Source organism: Sceloporus occidentalis, unplaced genomic scaffold (genome assembly GCF_023333645.1).
Source record: "Sceloporus occidentalis isolate IW3139 unplaced genomic scaffold, rSceOcc1.0.p SCAF_35, whole genome shotgun sequence".
In the NCBI taxonomy this organism is placed as follows: Eukaryota; Metazoa; Chordata; class Lepidosauria; order Squamata; family Phrynosomatidae; genus Sceloporus; species Sceloporus occidentalis.
The window spans coordinates 7053724-7071169 of NW_028317015.1; the positions used below are offsets into that span (position 1 = coordinate 7053724).

At 43.8% G+C, this 17446-nt stretch overlaps 1 protein-coding gene across 1 annotated transcript in view; it reads right to left on the reverse strand.

Annotated features, from left to right (window-relative positions):
- LOC149298029 (histone-lysine N-methyltransferase 2A-like) overlaps window positions 1-17446 on the reverse strand; it is a 44374-nt gene that overhangs the window by 4583 nt on the left and 22345 nt on the right. Inside the window, exons 11-30 of the mRNA XM_089487892.1 lie at window positions 17216-17362; window positions 16882-16977; window positions 15686-15806; window positions 15218-15331; window positions 14366-14550; window positions 12693-12866; window positions 12179-12289; window positions 11311-11384; window positions 10821-11011; window positions 10185-10291; window positions 9579-9716; window positions 9263-9421; window positions 8943-9060; window positions 8611-8689; window positions 7992-8168; window positions 6274-6416; window positions 5509-5726; window positions 1769-4665; window positions 1316-1396; window positions 274-332 (exon numbers count right to left, since the gene is read on the reverse strand). Coding sequence (XP_089344018.1) covers window positions 274-332; window positions 1316-1396; window positions 1769-4665; window positions 5509-5726; window positions 6274-6416; window positions 7992-8168; window positions 8611-8689; window positions 8943-9060; window positions 9263-9421; window positions 9579-9716; window positions 10185-10291; window positions 10821-11011; window positions 11311-11384; window positions 12179-12289; window positions 12693-12866; window positions 14366-14550; window positions 15218-15331; window positions 15686-15806; window positions 16882-16977; window positions 17216-17362 — 5389 coding nt within the window. The remainder of the gene's footprint in view (window positions 1-273; window positions 333-1315; window positions 1397-1768; window positions 4666-5508; window positions 5727-6273; window positions 6417-7991; window positions 8169-8610; window positions 8690-8942; window positions 9061-9262; window positions 9422-9578; window positions 9717-10184; window positions 10292-10820; window positions 11012-11310; window positions 11385-12178; window positions 12290-12692; window positions 12867-14365; window positions 14551-15217; window positions 15332-15685; window positions 15807-16881; window positions 16978-17215; window positions 17363-17446) is intronic.

Sequence of the window (17446 nt, forward strand, 5' to 3'; positions counted from 1 at the left end):
AACGGGGCACCATTCATCAGCAGGAAGAATCATTTGAACAAATTACTGGTTTCCATCCTTTTACCGCCATGCATTGCAAGTAATATGTATCCACAGAACAATGGAAGTATTATTATTATTAGTTGAGCGACAGAAAAAAAGCAATATATGACAATATGGAAACATGACCAGTTCATAAAGAAGTTGCCCTTATTCCACGTTCTGCAACACGGTACCCGTATACCAAGAGTTTGATGCGGTTAAAGATTATGACCTCTATTCCGATTCACTTACCATCCTGCTTGGAATCTTGGAGAATGTTATTGCTTGGGGGGTGTGGGTCTCGCTGTTGTCTATGAGCGAGAAGACAACAAAAACAATCATATTTCTGGAACTACTGCTATTTCAAATGGATGAAGTGCAGGCTTTAATGATGTGGTTTTACTTTTAAAAATATATAAATGCCAATACTGTAAAATGTTTACAATGAATATTAACATTCTGTTCTTATACAAAAACACTATGAAAAAAGGGTGTTTCAGAGATCGGGGCAAGCAAATACACACATACACACACACACACACACACACAGATAGTGAGTTTATGTGTTTCAGCCACAACCGGTGCTAACAGGTGTATAAAACCAAGCTCACGGGCAGCCATCTCCACAGACAAACCTTAGCAGTAAAATAGGCCGTATTTAAAAGCTCCGTGACTTTAAATGTGGCGATGTCATAGGATGCTGCGTTTGTCACATGACAGTTTGGGAAATTCCTGTGCTGGTCACATCGTGTATATTATTCACAGGCATATATATGATACCGCTCCACAGCTTCATTACTTATACATTTCCAAATATACAGTCTCACGCATACTCAGCGAAGTTTGCATTTTCCATCGGTCAAAAGAGATAGACGGACATAATCTCACAGCAAAACCGGCTCTGTCATTATGTAAAATAACTCCTCTGTGACAGGCAGATGTACGGGGGTACTGGGTACGCATGCACCACATCAGGGAGGTGCTCCCAATGTTTTCTACCCCATTAGACTGGACTAGCTGGCATGCTAAACAGGTCAGCACATACCACACTCCGATGAGGCTGAAAATAGGGTTTTTGGTGAGCAAAAAAGTAACAAACGTCCTTTAAGTGAAGAGCCATGTAAAAAAAATACTGCACTCTGCATAAAACCTGGTGGCAGAAGTACTGTATGTCGTCACTGCTTTAGACCATACGTTTCAGGTTATGTACCACGTTGAGTATAAATGTGGACCATGAATCTTCAATTACAACCAAACCTAGCCGGAATACCCCTCTTGATTTTAATGAACTCACCTTGCCGACACTTCATACCCAGTCTGATTTTCTGTGGACAGACTCTGTAGTTCACCAACATCAGTCTTTGGTTTGTGGCTCCTGTCAATGACACAATGTTCATTACTGGGAATACCAACATTGTCACATCACACATCACAAAGTGAGGAAGCTGGTTCACTGGCTTCCATATGAATGTTCCCCAAGTGTATATTCTCTATCATGGTTTCTGCGTTCCCTCAGAGTCCATGCAGCTTTGCCTTACACTAAAAGAGATCATCGGCTAAGCAGAAGGACAAGCCTTTGCTTTCTTTTAGAAATTTCACAAAGCTCAACAACTATTCACTTTTCATCACAGAATACCACAGGGAATCTATCAGAAATGTATTGTTTGCCCGTCTGGGTGGTAAATGTGTGGCGAGTATGCTATGCGACACTTAAGCGTAATAAAGTGAAAATAAATAAAATATGTACCCAGTGGGAGCTGAAACTCTCGTGCCGTCATCTCTCTCCTGCCCTCGAGCCGAGGCCTGTGGATGGTTTGTATGAGACGTCTTGTGTTTCTTCCTATTATTTTTCTCAGTGGAGGGCGTCTGCCTCTTGGCTTTGCTCTTTGCTTTATGTGATGCTTTGGCACTGTTCTTTTGAATCCCAAGAGCTGAAGACGCGGAGGAGGGTTTGTTTATTTTACTATTGTTTTCTGGTGGCAACTGGGAAGCTGTAGACCTGACATCTGACCCACCAGCAGGGTCTGGCAAGATCGGTGGGCGACTGCTCAATCTGTTCATGTGATGAGAGAGTGGATAAGCACAGTCTGGGTCACTAACAGGTTGGGCAAGGGTCACTGCTACAGACTGAGTACTGGGTACCACACATATGCTGGAAGTGGTGGCCATGGATGCTTTGGTTGGACTCTGAGAAAACAATCCATGCCCTGTGGGGAGGGTCACATGGTTATCTTGGATGCCTAAACCCTGTGGACTGGTTTTTATAAGGAAGTTACTGATGGAGCCCAGATCAGGAGCACCAATAATCCCTTGGCTTGTTAAGGTTACATGTCCAGATCCAGGAGGAGCAGCAGGTGCTGTCTGCATAGACACAACATTTAGTACAGGGGAGCTAGTAGCCAGACCTGTGACTTGACCCGCCAGGTGACCAGCATCCAGCCCCATAACGCTGGGTGCTGCACCTACAGAGCTAACAGCTCCCACACCCTGAGGGAGAAGTGGAGTCTGGTCAAAGTACATGACCCCAGACTTTGATCTCTTGATGATATTGGGAATGCTACGATGGGGAGCAGGGTTCCCCAGTGGGTGTAGGTCAATTAAACCTGGGTGGTTTGGTAGTTCTCCTGCCAACTGGGAAGGAGCAAAGTTGATTAGTGTCATGTTTGAGACAACTTCAGGAGGATGCCTGGAGGCTGGCGTCACAGAAGGGGCCAGCTTTTTGTTCTTTCTTGTATGCAAGCGTGAAATCTGTCTCTTTTTGTTTAACCCTGAAGTAGAGGTGGTGGATGCGCTGCTCAACTCTGACCTTTGACCTGCTTCTGATACACGAAGCTGAGGCTCAGAAGAAGGTTGAACACCAATAAGGAGTCCTGAAGACTGACTGGTTAGGCTAGGCAGGAAAGTGGCCTGGTGCCCAGCAGGAAAGGTTTGCAAATGTGGATGGTGAGACATTGGAAGAAGACCTTTACCAGTGGCAGGAAATGAAGTTAAGGTGGGATTAAGGGCGGTAGCCAAGGCAAGCCCTGGTCCCATGGAGCCCATGACAGACACATCTCCATCTATCCTACCACTGGCTGATGGTACAGGCGGGGTGAGCTGAATTTTTTGTGTTACTCCATTAGGTAAAGTCTGGAGGACATAGAGAGGCTGCATGTTCTGATTAACCACAACTAGTTTTTCAGTTGTTGATTTGAGGTGTGGGGGTGTGCTCTGTACAGCAGTGTTTGGCATCTGTGAGGGCCCCCCTGGGCTCTCTGAAGAGCTGGGAATGTATTTTTGTGTTTGCAGTGGGACATTGGGTGACACAGACACCCGCAAGTTAGGGTTAATGCTGCCCTGATCTTGGTTTCCTGTATGCTCTACTTGTCCACAGGGAGAACGAGAAACGTTTTCTGAGTCCAAGCGTCCCGGGATAAACCTATCTGGTGTCATGTGACCTTCAGATGCCCTATCAACACCTTGACTAAGCAGACCTGAATCCCCATCATCTGATGTTACAGGCTTTTCTGTAACCGTAACCCTCTTCTCCACTGCGTCCGAGGTTGAAATGGATAAAAGGGATCGTTCACTGGGGGATGATATTTGTGGTTCCGAGATCACTTCGAGTCTACTGTGGTTCTGGTTAGGGAGAGATGGACTACGAGTAGTAAGCACAGAGAGGTCGGAGGGAAGTTCCAATGGCAGCCCAAACTGTTCCTCAGCAGACATAGTAGAGGAAACTGCACCATCAACAGGTTCTGAAGTCGGAAGCTGTTGTGAAAATACCTCAAATAAACCTATATCCTTTCCGCGATTGCTATCTAAACCCAAGCCATCACCCAATGTCAACAGTTCTGAGGATGACGACTCTGGGCTTTCTCCTAGAGCTTGCATGGATGGCGTGTTCTTCAACACAAAGTCCATTATATCAATAGGAAGGATGTTCCCACAGTCATCACTGTTGTTGTTGTCAGAATCAGATTTGAGAAGCTCCGAATTAAATGTGTCCAAAAGATTCTTCTCTGATCCACTGTGACCTCTACGTGATGTATCTAAATTCAGCTGTGTCTCTAGGGAGACCTGTTTTACTGGATGACAGTTCTCAATTTTTGAGTCGGCTGCCTTGTGGGCCTTGCCCGAGAGAACTTTCTCCCCCCTGTCCTCAGAAGCTTCAAGCTTGTCTGCACCATTTTGTTTGCCATTCCTTTTTCCACCTTGGCCAGGCTTCCCTGATGTGACGGTGACACTTGTGTCACTTTCTGTTCCATCATCTACTCCATCAAGCTGTGGAATTTTGTGAAGGTCGTTGTGATCCTCCTCCTTAAACAGCGTATGCAAACCCAGACGCTCATCCCCTGAAGAGGATACTACAGTCCTTGAAAAGTTGTAATAATACATATCATCATCGTCATCATCATCATCATCTGATGAACTCAGGTCATCAGCACCATCAACCTGTCCCTCTGCTGACCTTTTACCACGTTTCTTTCCTGGAGTGCTGCTACAAAACGGTAGATCTTCTTCACCGTAGGAACGAACTCCATATAGTGGGGTGAGGCCAAAAAACATGTTCGAACGTGCCCTGGCACTCCTCCTTGGGTAGCGCCTTTTATAGGAGCTTCCTTCCTGGGTTTTGCTTCCATCCTTGAGAAGCATGCCGGGGTCCTGGGAAGCATAGGAGTTTCCTGCCTGAGGATCAGGATCTGTATTTGGACTTGTGTGCATGGTTGTTAATTCTCCAGCTGCCTTTGAAATATCTTCTGTCTTTGTAACTTCTGATAAATGTGTAAAGTGCTGTGGAGACACAGCAATTGACTTTGTAAGCTCTCTATCATATGTTGCCTCTTTTCCCACCTTTGTAGCCTTTCCAGTGGCTATTGAGGAATTTTCCAGCAGAGAATTGCCTGCACTGGATACAATCTTATTTGTATATTTGTTGTGCCCATGTTTTCTAAAGTTGTCATTGTCTGCCATTGCACGATTGCCATTACTGTTTGACTGCCCCTGGACTTCACTTGATTGGTGCTCTAAATCACAGGTGGATTTACTGGAATGCTTCTCTTTTGGATTTTCCAGCAGCAGCTTCTTGGACTTTGCTCTTTTGTCTTTGGTCACAGAGTTTCCATGATTGCTTGTAGGTACCTGTGAGTCCTTTCCTACCTCAGATTTCTCACCTATCAAGGTGTTCCCTGGTTGGTCATCTTCTTGTCTTATTGTCCTTTGGTGTGAAGTGGGAGAACATTTTGAGTCAATTAGTAGAGAAGCAGCATTAGTAGATACTACCTGTGGCTGAGAGGGCATTTTGGGAGTGGAAGGATCTGAGATTCTGGATGCAGAAAGCCTTAAAAAATCCGTTTTGGGGGTTGTGATTTTTGTGAGGTTCTCAGAGATGCCCACTCTCCTTGTTTCCGGCAGTTTTTCCACCTTCCCTCCAGATATTTTATGCCCATTGTTAGAAGAGAAATTGCCCTTCAAATTTGCAGAGGCTTCCAAAAGTAAGTTTTCTACATTGGTGGTGCTTTGATCTGAAGAGGTCACAGCAGCAACCTGTGAGGACAATCCAAGTCTTGGAAGATCAGCCTCTGATGGTGAAGTCAATCTAGGTTTTTGCTGTTGTGGTGGGTTGGAAGAGGAGCTGTGCCTTCGCGAGCCAATACTCCGAAGACCAGAAGACAAGAGAGGGTCCCCAACAGTCACAATTTCATGTGTAACTGGAGACGGACATCCTAGAACATCACATAAAACAAGAAATTAAGAAAATTAAGAAAAATTATATAGCTTTAGTGGTGTATGTTATGAGACTTCAAAGGACATTTTTCTATCCAGCATTTTTTTTTTTTTTTTTAAAGTTTTTGTCGACACTTTCTACTGTGTTTATCATCTGTATATCAAAGTATCATACTTTCTGTAAATATTTCTGTAAACTACAGGACATTTACTGCCCTGACTGTGTATCACAACTACCTCATTCTGGAAGTGGGGATCTTGGAGCATACTTCAACACAGTAAACCTACAAACCTCTCTCAACTTAATGTACTAGAGAAAGACTAGGCAAAAAAATGAAGTCCTTCCGCTTCCCGGAAAACTGCAGATAAATCCATCACACTTTAAATCCCATCCTAATCTGCATCATATCCACCTGGCTTAATAATGTAGAAATGTATTGTCAAGTAAACACGATAACACACAAATACTTCAGCCCACAACAAATTAATGAGAAGATTTCAGGATTCAAATTATGTAGATTTCCACACAAACAAATAGCCTCTTACCTGCTGATGGAAGAGGTCTGGACCCAGGGGAACGCTGATTTGGAGAATATTTGGGTGTGCGTATCTTGTTGCCTCCTGGAGGACGAGAGGGAGTCCGTGGGTTGGAAGCTGGAGTGCTTGAGGCAGTGTCTGGAGATGTGAGACTTTTACCATCTGAGTTCTGAGATTCTATGTTAAAAGAGAAAACATTCAGGAATACAAAATCTTACACTGCAAGTATATTTATTTACATGTCTATTAGTGACCTCTGTGACAGAGAAACGCTAAAGGTCAATTTATTTTTTCAACTTGACAGCTGTACTCCTTTTAAGGGAACATTATTATTTATTCTAATACCTATACAAAATAGGACTGAGAAGGCAAGTATTTCCTTTTCCCATGAACATCAATTAAGCTTTGTTAACTAAGCTTGTTACAATTACCGTATTTGCTCGATTATAAGACGACCCTGATTATAAGACGACCCCCCAAATCTTAATATTAATTTAGGAAAAAAAGAAAAAGCCTGAATATAAGACGACCCTATAGGAAAAAAGTTTTACCAGTAAATGTTAATTCATTTAAACACTTTTTTTAATAAAAGCTATGCTTGAGAAAAATATTTTGGTTTTATTTCCTTCTATTTTCCAACCTGTCCCCCAGTTATGCACATCTGCCCCAGAAGTGCCTTATACCCCCTATATGCCACTGTGCCCCATGATATGCCTTTTAACCCTCTAAATGCCACAGTGCCCCATAATATGCCTTTTAACCCTATATGCCACTGTGCCCCATGATATGCCTTTTAACCCTATATGCCACTCTGGCACTTAGAGGGTTAAAAGGCATATTATGGGGAAGAGTGGCATATAGGGAGGTTTAAGGCATTTCAGGAGGCAGAGTGGCATTAAAGGGGTTAAAAGGCATTTCACAGAGCACTCTGCCTCCAGAAATGCCTCAAACCCACATTTAACACTCCCCCTCCCTCCTCCAAACTTACCGGTGCTTCTGAGTTGGGGGGGCGCATAACACAGGAGGGTCCAGGTCCCCTGCATCTGAGCCCCAGGTGCTTAGTCCGGGCAGCATGTAGAGCTCCACGCGAATCGCGTAGAGCTCTAAGCACCGGGGACTCAGAAGCACCGGTACGTTGGAGGGGGCATAACACAGGAGGATGCAGGTCCCCTGCATCCTCCTGTGTTATGCCCCCCCCCCCTCCAACTTACCGGTGCTTCTGAGTCCCCGGTGCTTAGTCCGGGCAGCGTTTAGAGCTCTACGCGATTGTATCGTGTAGAGCGTAGAGCTCTACACGATACAATCGCGTAGAGCTCTACACGCAGCCCGGACTAAGCACCGGGGACTCAGATGCACCGGTAAGTTGGGTCGGGGGTTAACACAGGAGGATCCAGGTCCCCTGCATCTGGGTCCCCAGTGCTTAGTCCGGGAAGCGTGTAGAGCTCTACGCGATTGTATCGCGTAGAGCTCTACACGCAGCCCGGACTAAGCACCGGGGACTCAGAAGCACCGGTAAGTTGGGGGGGGGGGGGGGATTAACACAGGAGGATCCAGGTCCTCTGCATCGCTGCGGGGGATCTGGATCTTAGTCTCATAATCAGACCTATTTGAGGTCTGATTATAAGACGACCCTGATTATAAGACGAGGGGTATTTTTCAGAGCATTTGCTCTGGAAAAAACCTCGTCTTATAATCGAGCAAATACGGTATTCTTTCTAAACTTGAACTGACCCTGCAAGCCACTACAGGGTGGTTTAGGACTATGTGCAATAGTTCGGTTCTCCTCATGCTGCACAGTGCTGTTGATGTCCGGTTCAGTTGGAGGAGGACGACATTCCAAGATCTTACAAGTGTACACACAGCGTTTCCGGGCATCAGTCGTGCTCCAGTATACACGAGAACATCTGTGGAAAGAAGAGAGCGAGCTATTTTTAACAGGCAAATAATATAAAAATAAAAAAGTTATTTGAATCCCTTAGCAGGGTACTTCAAAAAGGACAGTTCTACAGCATACATGGGGGTTTATACATATTGGGAGCTGTCAGACAACACATCAACATATTCTGTATGCCGAGAAAGGCATGTAGGCAAGTTTTAGAGGATACGATAAAGGATGACAAGTTAAAGTTAGCTATGAGAGCAGAGAAAAGTCAGAGGCTGAAGTGAGCTGCAGTAGCAGAAGAGGTGGGAAGACTGTGGTACATTTCGCCAGGGACTAGCTTCAGCTCACTTCCATTGCTCAACAAACAATATTTGGACAGAGTTTGAGACGCAAGAAAAGAGATTTCAGATAAATCACCAAACATTAATAATTGCACAGATCGTAGTGTAAGATATAACACCTACTGATAACCAATGGGGAACAGCTTCTCTTCACAGTCTGACAGATCAGTCAGAATTCCTAGACAGTCTACAGTCATTGAACCTGCCAAGAAGAGAAATAGTTAAAGCAGGAATATAATGTAGCATTAAAATATCGTTTACCTGTTAATGTTCATGCTATTCCCTGCTCAATTAAGATTGTTACTGAAATTTAGAAAATTCGCACTCTGGCTTTTGCAAATACAACAAATACAGTTAATACTGTGTGAAATAGTGACAAATTGAAGAATTCTAAAACGTTACGGGTGACTTGGAAGAAAAGAGTGGGCGTAAAGCTTTTATGTGAATGCACTCACCTATCATCATGTGAATATTTTCAGGCTCCAACCCACTGAGATATTTTCTGCGTAGGTTGATTCCTTCAAAGTCCACGAAAACCCTTCTCTGGACCTCAAAGCTGTTATCAGACACAACCTGCAGGGGAAACAAAACAGATTACCAACGTGGTCACGTGTAATCTTACCAAAACCACGTCTTTTTGAGTACACAGAATTACCTGTACAGACCAAAGTCTAATTTGGTGTACTCAAATCACAAATATCACTAATATGGTCTCTAGTTCATTGACAGTCCTCCCTTGGTTGTTAGGAACATACGCTTATAATCCGATGCTAACCTCTCCTTTGATCAGGTCCCTGTGTTTCTGGCAGTAAACCTTTTTATCCTCCAGAAACACGCAGTTCGTTATCCGTGAGCACATAAAATGATAGTTACTGGTGCAAGAATTAAGGCAGCATCCAACCGTGGCACCCAGCTTCATGCAAAGGTCACACCGCTGTGGGGAGAACAAGATACACATACACAGAAAGAAAAAGTCAATAAAAGATACATTGTACGTTTAAGTGATTCCGTTATAGTGTCTCTCATCCCGCTATGGGGGCTGGGGCTCCGATATATTTACATCCAGCATACTACAGTTACTGCACACATACCAGTTGTTTGCCTCTGATAACTGCCATATGCACGTTTTTCAAAGAGCCATCATCATCCTCAAACACCTCTGCTGACCATAGGCCACAATTAACATGGGTCCATTCATCCTGTCCGATGTACAGCAACCGCCCAGCATCCTATAACAATGGTAGGAAACCATGATTTGCAAAACAGCCTCAGACAGACAAAAAAAATTAAAAACAATGCTAGTTTTTCACCAGTGGCAGCTTCCTTAGTTCAATGAGACCGCGCCTCTGGTTCTTCGGCAGAATAGTGCAAAGTCAAATCGCTCTAATTGTGATTAATAGATATAGTGATCTGTCAAGTGCTAATAATATCCTGGATATACGTCGCTCTGCTCTCTACACATGATACTCTAAATTCCCACATCATCATTAGCTATGAACATAGGGCAATGACACTGGCACCTCACCTGCCACCCTTCTTCCAACTCTCCCAACATTAATGCCTTTTCCCCAAAAACGCATTGTTTTGCATCAGCTTTACATTATCGCCCAGAGACAGGTTGCCTAACTATATATAAAGCTGTGCTGGCTTCTCTCCAATCAATGTACGGTTCAGTTGGCACTTCGGAGTGTACTCACATTGGCATTGTCATCTCCATACTTCAGGCAAAGGGCACACTGACGGTTATCGTCGACTCCAGGCGGAAGCGGCAGGCTTGGGCTCTCCTCCTTGCTGTGCTCTATGGCTACTTAAAGATAACCCCAAAGCAGAGGAATTAATCTCACCTCAATACCATAAAGCCAAATAAGAAATCTTATAGAAGCAATAATAAACTAACCATTTTTTGTATAATTCTGCTGTTTGGTTTTTAATCCTTAATTTGTGCCCAATTGTAGGTTAAAGTGCAGGAAACCATCTACGGTATTTCCTAGTTAACCCCCTACACTAATGTATGTCTTTTAAATTAGATTTGGATAACATTGCAAGAGTGACGAGAACCGTGAAAACAAATATTGTAGAGGAAGTGCTTGCATAATGTGAACAGTCTAAAATATGACACGAGCTCTAAACTGACCAGTGCAGTCAATCAGGCGGTTCTACAAACGAGAACGAACCTCTCAACGCTGAGAAGACAGCGCGACACAAGCTGATCTTGTCTAAAGTCAGAAATTATACCTTTTTCAAAAAACCCTTATGAATGTACAAGGATAACATGTTTTCCCAGCATAAACACACACGATCTCACGTCTTGGCAGTCAGCGTAGGACACTCACACATTGCTGGTGGGGTGGGAGGGTGCTCTGGTCGAGGAGACTCTGGGTCTTCTGGAGATCTAGGTTTTGGAGCAGGGATGATTTTCTTCATTAAGAGTGGCTGTTCCGCCAGTCTGTTCTCATGCTCCTGCCACTGAGCATAATTATGGTCCAAGGATGGAGGCAGCACTGCATTGGGTAACATACTGCTACTGTACATAGAAAAGAGACAGACGAGGAAACACTCTTAAAACGGAACCACTTGAGCAAATTGTTCAAAGTAGAGGGTTTAAAACAGATCCACCGCTGAATTACAAGGTACAATTACACAATGTTGTCATACTGTTGCGTCCTATTCACCTAAGAAGAAGCACACGCCTGCATGGCAAAATAAATATTATGTGTCTCCCTCCTACGATGGGCTAGTTATAGCCATCAACAAAAGTCTGTAGTCAATACTTTCCATTAGGATCTTCCATTCACATTGAAAAGGTAAGGAATGCAAACTTACTTGTTGGTAACCTTGTTGGGCTCCCAGAACCTGGACTTTTTAACATTAAACCAAGGGAAGACTCGTTCCATTTGCTAAAAAAAAGTGTAAAACACATGAAAAAAGTGTAAATTAGAGTGAAAAATATATTGCATGTTTATTAGAGTGAAAATTACAGTTAAAATCTATGCAAACATCAAAGAAATTAATGAGTATGAACTCAATTATCACGGTTTCTTTATACATCCCACTGAAGATTTTAAGCGAGTGCCATCACACCATTAATACATTATATGATCAAAAGTATGCGGACACCTCCCCTAATTATTGAGTTTCAGTCACACCTCTTGATAACCGCGTACAAATTCAAGCAGATAGGCAGCCATCTCCATAGACAAACATTGACTGTCGTGCTGAAGAGCTCGGGGACTCTAAACGTGGCACCATTTATAGGATGCCCGGTTGTGAAATTTCAGCCCTGCTAGATCCGCCATGGTCTACGGCGAGTGCCGTTATTGTAAAGTGTCTAGGACTAGCAAGAGCTCAGCACCAAACATGCAGACCATGCACGCTCCCAGAGCGGGGCTGCCAAGTGCTGAAGTGCAAGCCCATGCTCCACGTTAAACATCAGTGTCTGTCCTCCCGAAAGCATTTTGGCTGAATGGGCAAAAATTCCCACAGACACACTCCAATACTTTGTGAAAAGAATGGAAGCCGATATATATATATAGGCGCAACTCTGTATTAATACTTGTGGTTTCCGAATGGGACGTCCAACAAGCTCCTATAGGTGTGATGGTCAGGTATCTATATGTGTTCAGTCACATCATTTGTGTACACACACACACACACTCTATATGATATTACTATCTGTGTGCTAGTTACTCACCCTTGTGAAATAAGATTTAACCATGCTGTTTGCCTTCTTCAATTCAGGTTGTCCTCCATCTGCATTCATTGAAGCTTGGATAATTCGCACAATGTCATCACTCATCTCCAACTACAGAACATGCAAAAAACACGTGACATGATTTACTACATGCTACTTGTTTTTGCAAACTGATCATGTGCTAACAGGATAGAAACCCTGGTGAATGAGAACGGCCAAAAACATTTAGTGAATATACTCCCATGAGCAGCTTTTGTGCACACAGTAATTACATCTTCCACTAATGACTGCGATTTGTTTTAATATATGCTAAAGTTTTTGCCAACATTATCACAGGCTTATAATACTGCTATACTGGTAAGACTGACACAAATCTCAAACATATAATAGACATGCAATTTACTTCTTCCAAGCTTTTCCCTTATTAGTTGTTTAGGATGGCTTTAAGCACACGCCACGCTTTCCTGAATTCCTTTATAAAAACGTGTGCATAGAAAAATATCCGACAACTTACCACCGAGGTGTACCTGCCACCGTCCATCTTCCTCTTCACCCCGTCCAGGTCAAGCAGGGGTTGTTCATCCTGTTTGCTGACCTGGGTCAGAATGGGGGGGTCTGGTCCTTCAGGGGAACTCCGAGAAGGCATGTTCTCTTCCGACTCTGGATTTAAATCAGGGGGTTTTGCGGCCTGTTGAATAAAAGCACAAGATTATTATTATTATTATTATCTTTTATTTATATAGCGCCAACAATCTACGCAGCGCTTAATACAATACATATATTCACGGGGTATGACAAGACGAGAATTGACAGACTAAGACAAACCGATACATTAGGTGGAGAGAGCTCGGCTCGCAAGCTTACAATCTTGAGGGAATGGGGTGACAAACATAAGGCATAGAGAAAAGGTGAGAGGTAGTGTGGTGGTTGTATCAACGACAGGAAAGTTCTAGCAGCTAAGATGGTGCGGCTTCTCCGAAGAAGTGGGTTTTGAGATGTTTCTTGAATGTTGGGAGGGAGGGTGAAAGCTGAAGGTTCAGTGGAAGTAGATTCCAGAGATATGGGGCAGCCCAAGTGAAATCTTGTAGACAGGAAAAGGAAGAGGTGAGGAGGAGAGCCTTACCCATGGGAAGAACGTAAGGATCAAGTAGGAGAGTATTTGCTTATGAGGGCAGAAATGTATGGAGGAGCAGTGTTATGGAGGGCCTTATATGTTAGTTCCAAGATTTTAAATTTAATTCTAAAAGGGATTAATTGGGAGCCAGCAGGGGGTTTCACAGAGTGGGGAAGTTGAAGAGGAGCGACGTGCAAGGAAGATTAGCCTAGCAGCAGCATTTAGGACAGATTGCAGAGGAGAGAGTCGAGACAGTGGAGTGCCAACAGAAGAGTGTTGCAGTAGTCAAGACGGGAAATGATAAGTGAATGAACCAGTTTTTGTGGCTTCTTGGGTGAGGAATCACTCAACACATCGCAATTACAGAATCTCCTGTATCCGATCACCTTCTACCTCTGACAGCAGCCAGACTCCACTAGAAAACACATCCAACACACTGCACTATTTCTGCTCCCAGTAAACTTATTACATCCATAAACTTAATGAATAACCAAGAAGCAGTCTCTCGGGTGGACGTGATGCACGAAGGGTCATTTCAAGGAAAAATTGTATTTATCATTCTCAAGATGTCGAATTTCCACGTCAAAAGCAATTCATGTGCTTTAACAAACACACAAGAGAATTAAGAAGGTGGGTGAAGTAAGAAATTAAGCGCGCTTTTCCATTTTCTGTGATACTCCGTGTCATTTCCCCCTCAAAATACGATTGTAATATAGGGTCTTCATGAGAGTGAAAGAAAAGGTGTTTGGTCTTTAAGGTACCTTTGCTGAACCTCAAATCCATGCTACAAAGCCCATTAAACCAATCCAACCCATCACAATCTATAACTGGAAGTGAGGAGGAAAAACGATCTTGCATTGTGCGACTAACATCAAGCCTTGGAGCTAGAGATGGAAAGGATTTCCTTTCACGGTGGTCTCTTGGGTCACCAACATCATTCCCCCGCCAATTTCTAGAACCGGACCAAATGTTTGCAAGCAAGACTATGCATAGTAAGTGAGTGGCTGAACGAAGCCACACATTATTATTCAGTATTTATTTCACGTCTCCACACACGTCGATGTGCGACTGACCTGTTGGTAGCGAAGGAGGTGGCTGGACGTGCGCGAGTTGAGCAGGGCCGTCAGCACATATTTCAGCGAGGCCTGCAGCTCGTTTGTCAGCGCCAGCCGCCACTCCGCAGGGTGCTGTTCTGTACAGTTAATGCAGGTGTAGGCCACACTCTCTGGCAGGTTGGAGAGGATCTCGTACATCTCATCTAAAAGGCAAACAGTTACACAGTTACACTTAAAACTCCGCTCTGATAACCCCTTTCTGTTCCTTAAAGATGGCTTTTTTCAGAGCAAATGTTCTGAAAAATACCCCTCGTCTTCTAATCAAGGTAGTCTTATAATCAGACCTCAAATAGAGGTCTGACTATGAGACTAAGATCCAGATCCCCCCGCAGCGCTGCAGGGGACCTGGATCCTCCTGTCTGGTAACCTCAGCTGCTGCCAGCACTTACACCGGGAGTCTATCACCAAGCGCTGGCGAAAGTGCCGGCAGCAGCGGAGGTTGTCTACACGCATCGCGCAGACCTTCCCCGCTCTCTGGCAGCCGGTGAACGTCCGCTCGATGAACGCAGACAACCCCCGCTACCGCTGGCACTTCCGCCGGGGCTTCGCATAACCTTCCGGTGCTCAGTCATAGAAACGCCGGTGGAACCAACGCCGGCCTCCACCCGCTGCCCCCACCAGACACCAGGGAGTCAGAAGCATTGGTAAGTTGGGGGGGGGCACTCTGCCTCCAGAAATGCCTTATAGCCCGAGGTGAATAGCAAGCAACCCGTCAGTCTTTATTTTTCTTTAGTAAAACTCTTTTTGCAGGACAGCAGAACATGAATTTCACATCCTGTACCCCAAAGGACCCCTGTGCTGGAAACTTACCGGTCAGGTTCTCACACTTGGAATGCACCCAACGGTCACACTTTCCACACTGCATCATCTTGCTCTCATAATCGTCATCATCATAGCATTTATTACATAAGGGACAGAAGTTGCCTGGAAGAAAAAAAAGAAAATTAAGAAGCCCAAATTCAGCACAAAATCATGTTACACCAGCTCCACAACGGTTAGACGCGACAAGCTTGCCTACGCCTTCTTCTACCAACTGTAACATGTCAGGGGTACACAGCCCTGTATACATTTTACATTGCTAAAAAGTATATGCTCATAGCAATAGGATAGTAGTCCAGAGATGACAAGTGGATCAAGTCACTTAAAAAACCTGTCTTTTCACCGATTTATTTTGTAGACCTTATTTAAACCTAAACTTTTCAAAACAAAGCCTTTCTTTACATCCATCACAGGATCACACGGGCATGAGGAAGGGATTCTCAAGTCACAAAGTCTCACCTTTAGCAAATAACTTGGCACAGTCATGGCACAAAGAGAAGTCATGTGACCACTGTGCATCCCAGCCTTTCCCAGGTGTTGTAGAACCGCAACTCTTGCATCGAACACACTTGGTACAGATCTGTAATATAAAGGACACAACGCAGTGCTCAGCATACTTGGGAACTTTCTGGCTCTGTCTACCCGGACACATTTGTGGAAATATGCTATGAAGTTTCTAATTCAATAAGTAAAATTCTTAATTCAGATTGTAGGATTTCAATCAATAGTTGGAGATTATGGTGATAAGTATTGTCTTTAAACATTTATGTTTAAACAAAGGAGGGAAATTATATATATTATATAATTAACGTGGGGCTCCAGAGATTTTTTTTCTCTCCATATTTGTTTTGTTTACTCTCACAATAGCAATGATGTAAAAGGTATTTTTCAAATCCATTATATTTTACTGAGGTTTGGCATTATTTGCATCTATTAAAAATCTCACTAAGATCTGTAGAAGCTACTAAAGTACAGATATATCCAAGTCTTTAGTACCATTTCAACAGACAAGTACATTGAGATATAGTGATTTTATTTTTTGGTTTCCACCCTTATTATTGTCTTCTGTTTTTTATTTGTTGTTGCCGAGTGGATTGGAAGATTGACACTTGGCTCCATTGAAGGGTAATGTTAAGGCTATAGCACATAAAGACATTCTTAGACAATTGTATGCTTTGCGGCACCAGTTTGGGGAGCGCTCTGTCCTGTTCCGGTATGACTGTGCCCTTCTAAACAAAGTAAGGCCCAAAAAGACATGGCTTGATGAGTTTGGCCTGAAGGAACTGCAGTTACCTTCACAGAGCCCCGACCTCAACCCCACCAAACACCCTTGAGATGAGTTGGAATGCCAACTGCAAACCAGGCCTTCTCACCCAACATCACAAATGTGCTCACACATTCTCACATACACAGTGGGATGGCCCAACTCCATAGCAATGTCCATGGTTCTGGATGGGATGTCCAACTATATGGTATAGGTTTTATGGTCAGGTGTCCACTCATTTTTTTTTTTTAAATATATACACTATATGAACTAAAGTAAGGTCATTTAGGGGGCAAATGACGACGCCAATGATCAGGTGGGGACTAGGAATTCTCAGACTCAACCGGTGTCGGAGGGAATATGTGCACGGGTCCAAAAGCACATTACTCACCCACACTCTCTTTTTCTTTGTGGGTTTGGTTGGGTAGTTCGGTCCCAGGCACTCTGGGTGGTAGCTATTGCGGCACTTGTTACACTCTAGTAGCTGCTGTGAAAAGGAAACACCAATTTTAGGGAAATGCGTTGACTAACATGTACATGTGTTGATACGTTTTAGAAAAGGATGTAGAACTTAATAAAGGGTGTAGATTAGCAGGGAAGTAAAGGTATTCCTAAAAAACCTTTGCAATGTGTAACTGAAGTGTTAAGAGAGAGGCCTATCGTGAATGCCATGAACATTTCAGGAACCGTTTTGTTTACTATGGTCTAACAGACTAGAAAGGTACCTTGGTTGTTTGCTGCTGTCTCCCACACACATGACAGAACTTGCAGTGCCGGCAGCACCAGCTTTCCAGCTGATCTTCGGAAGGCCTCTCTCGCTCTTCCAGACAGAATCTATGAAAGGCCTCACAACAGACTTGGCAGTAGACAAACTGTGGATACAATGTTACTGGGGTTGGACAACTAAGAGGGGATATGGAATAAAAGGCCTGCAAGACACAGATATGCAGCACACC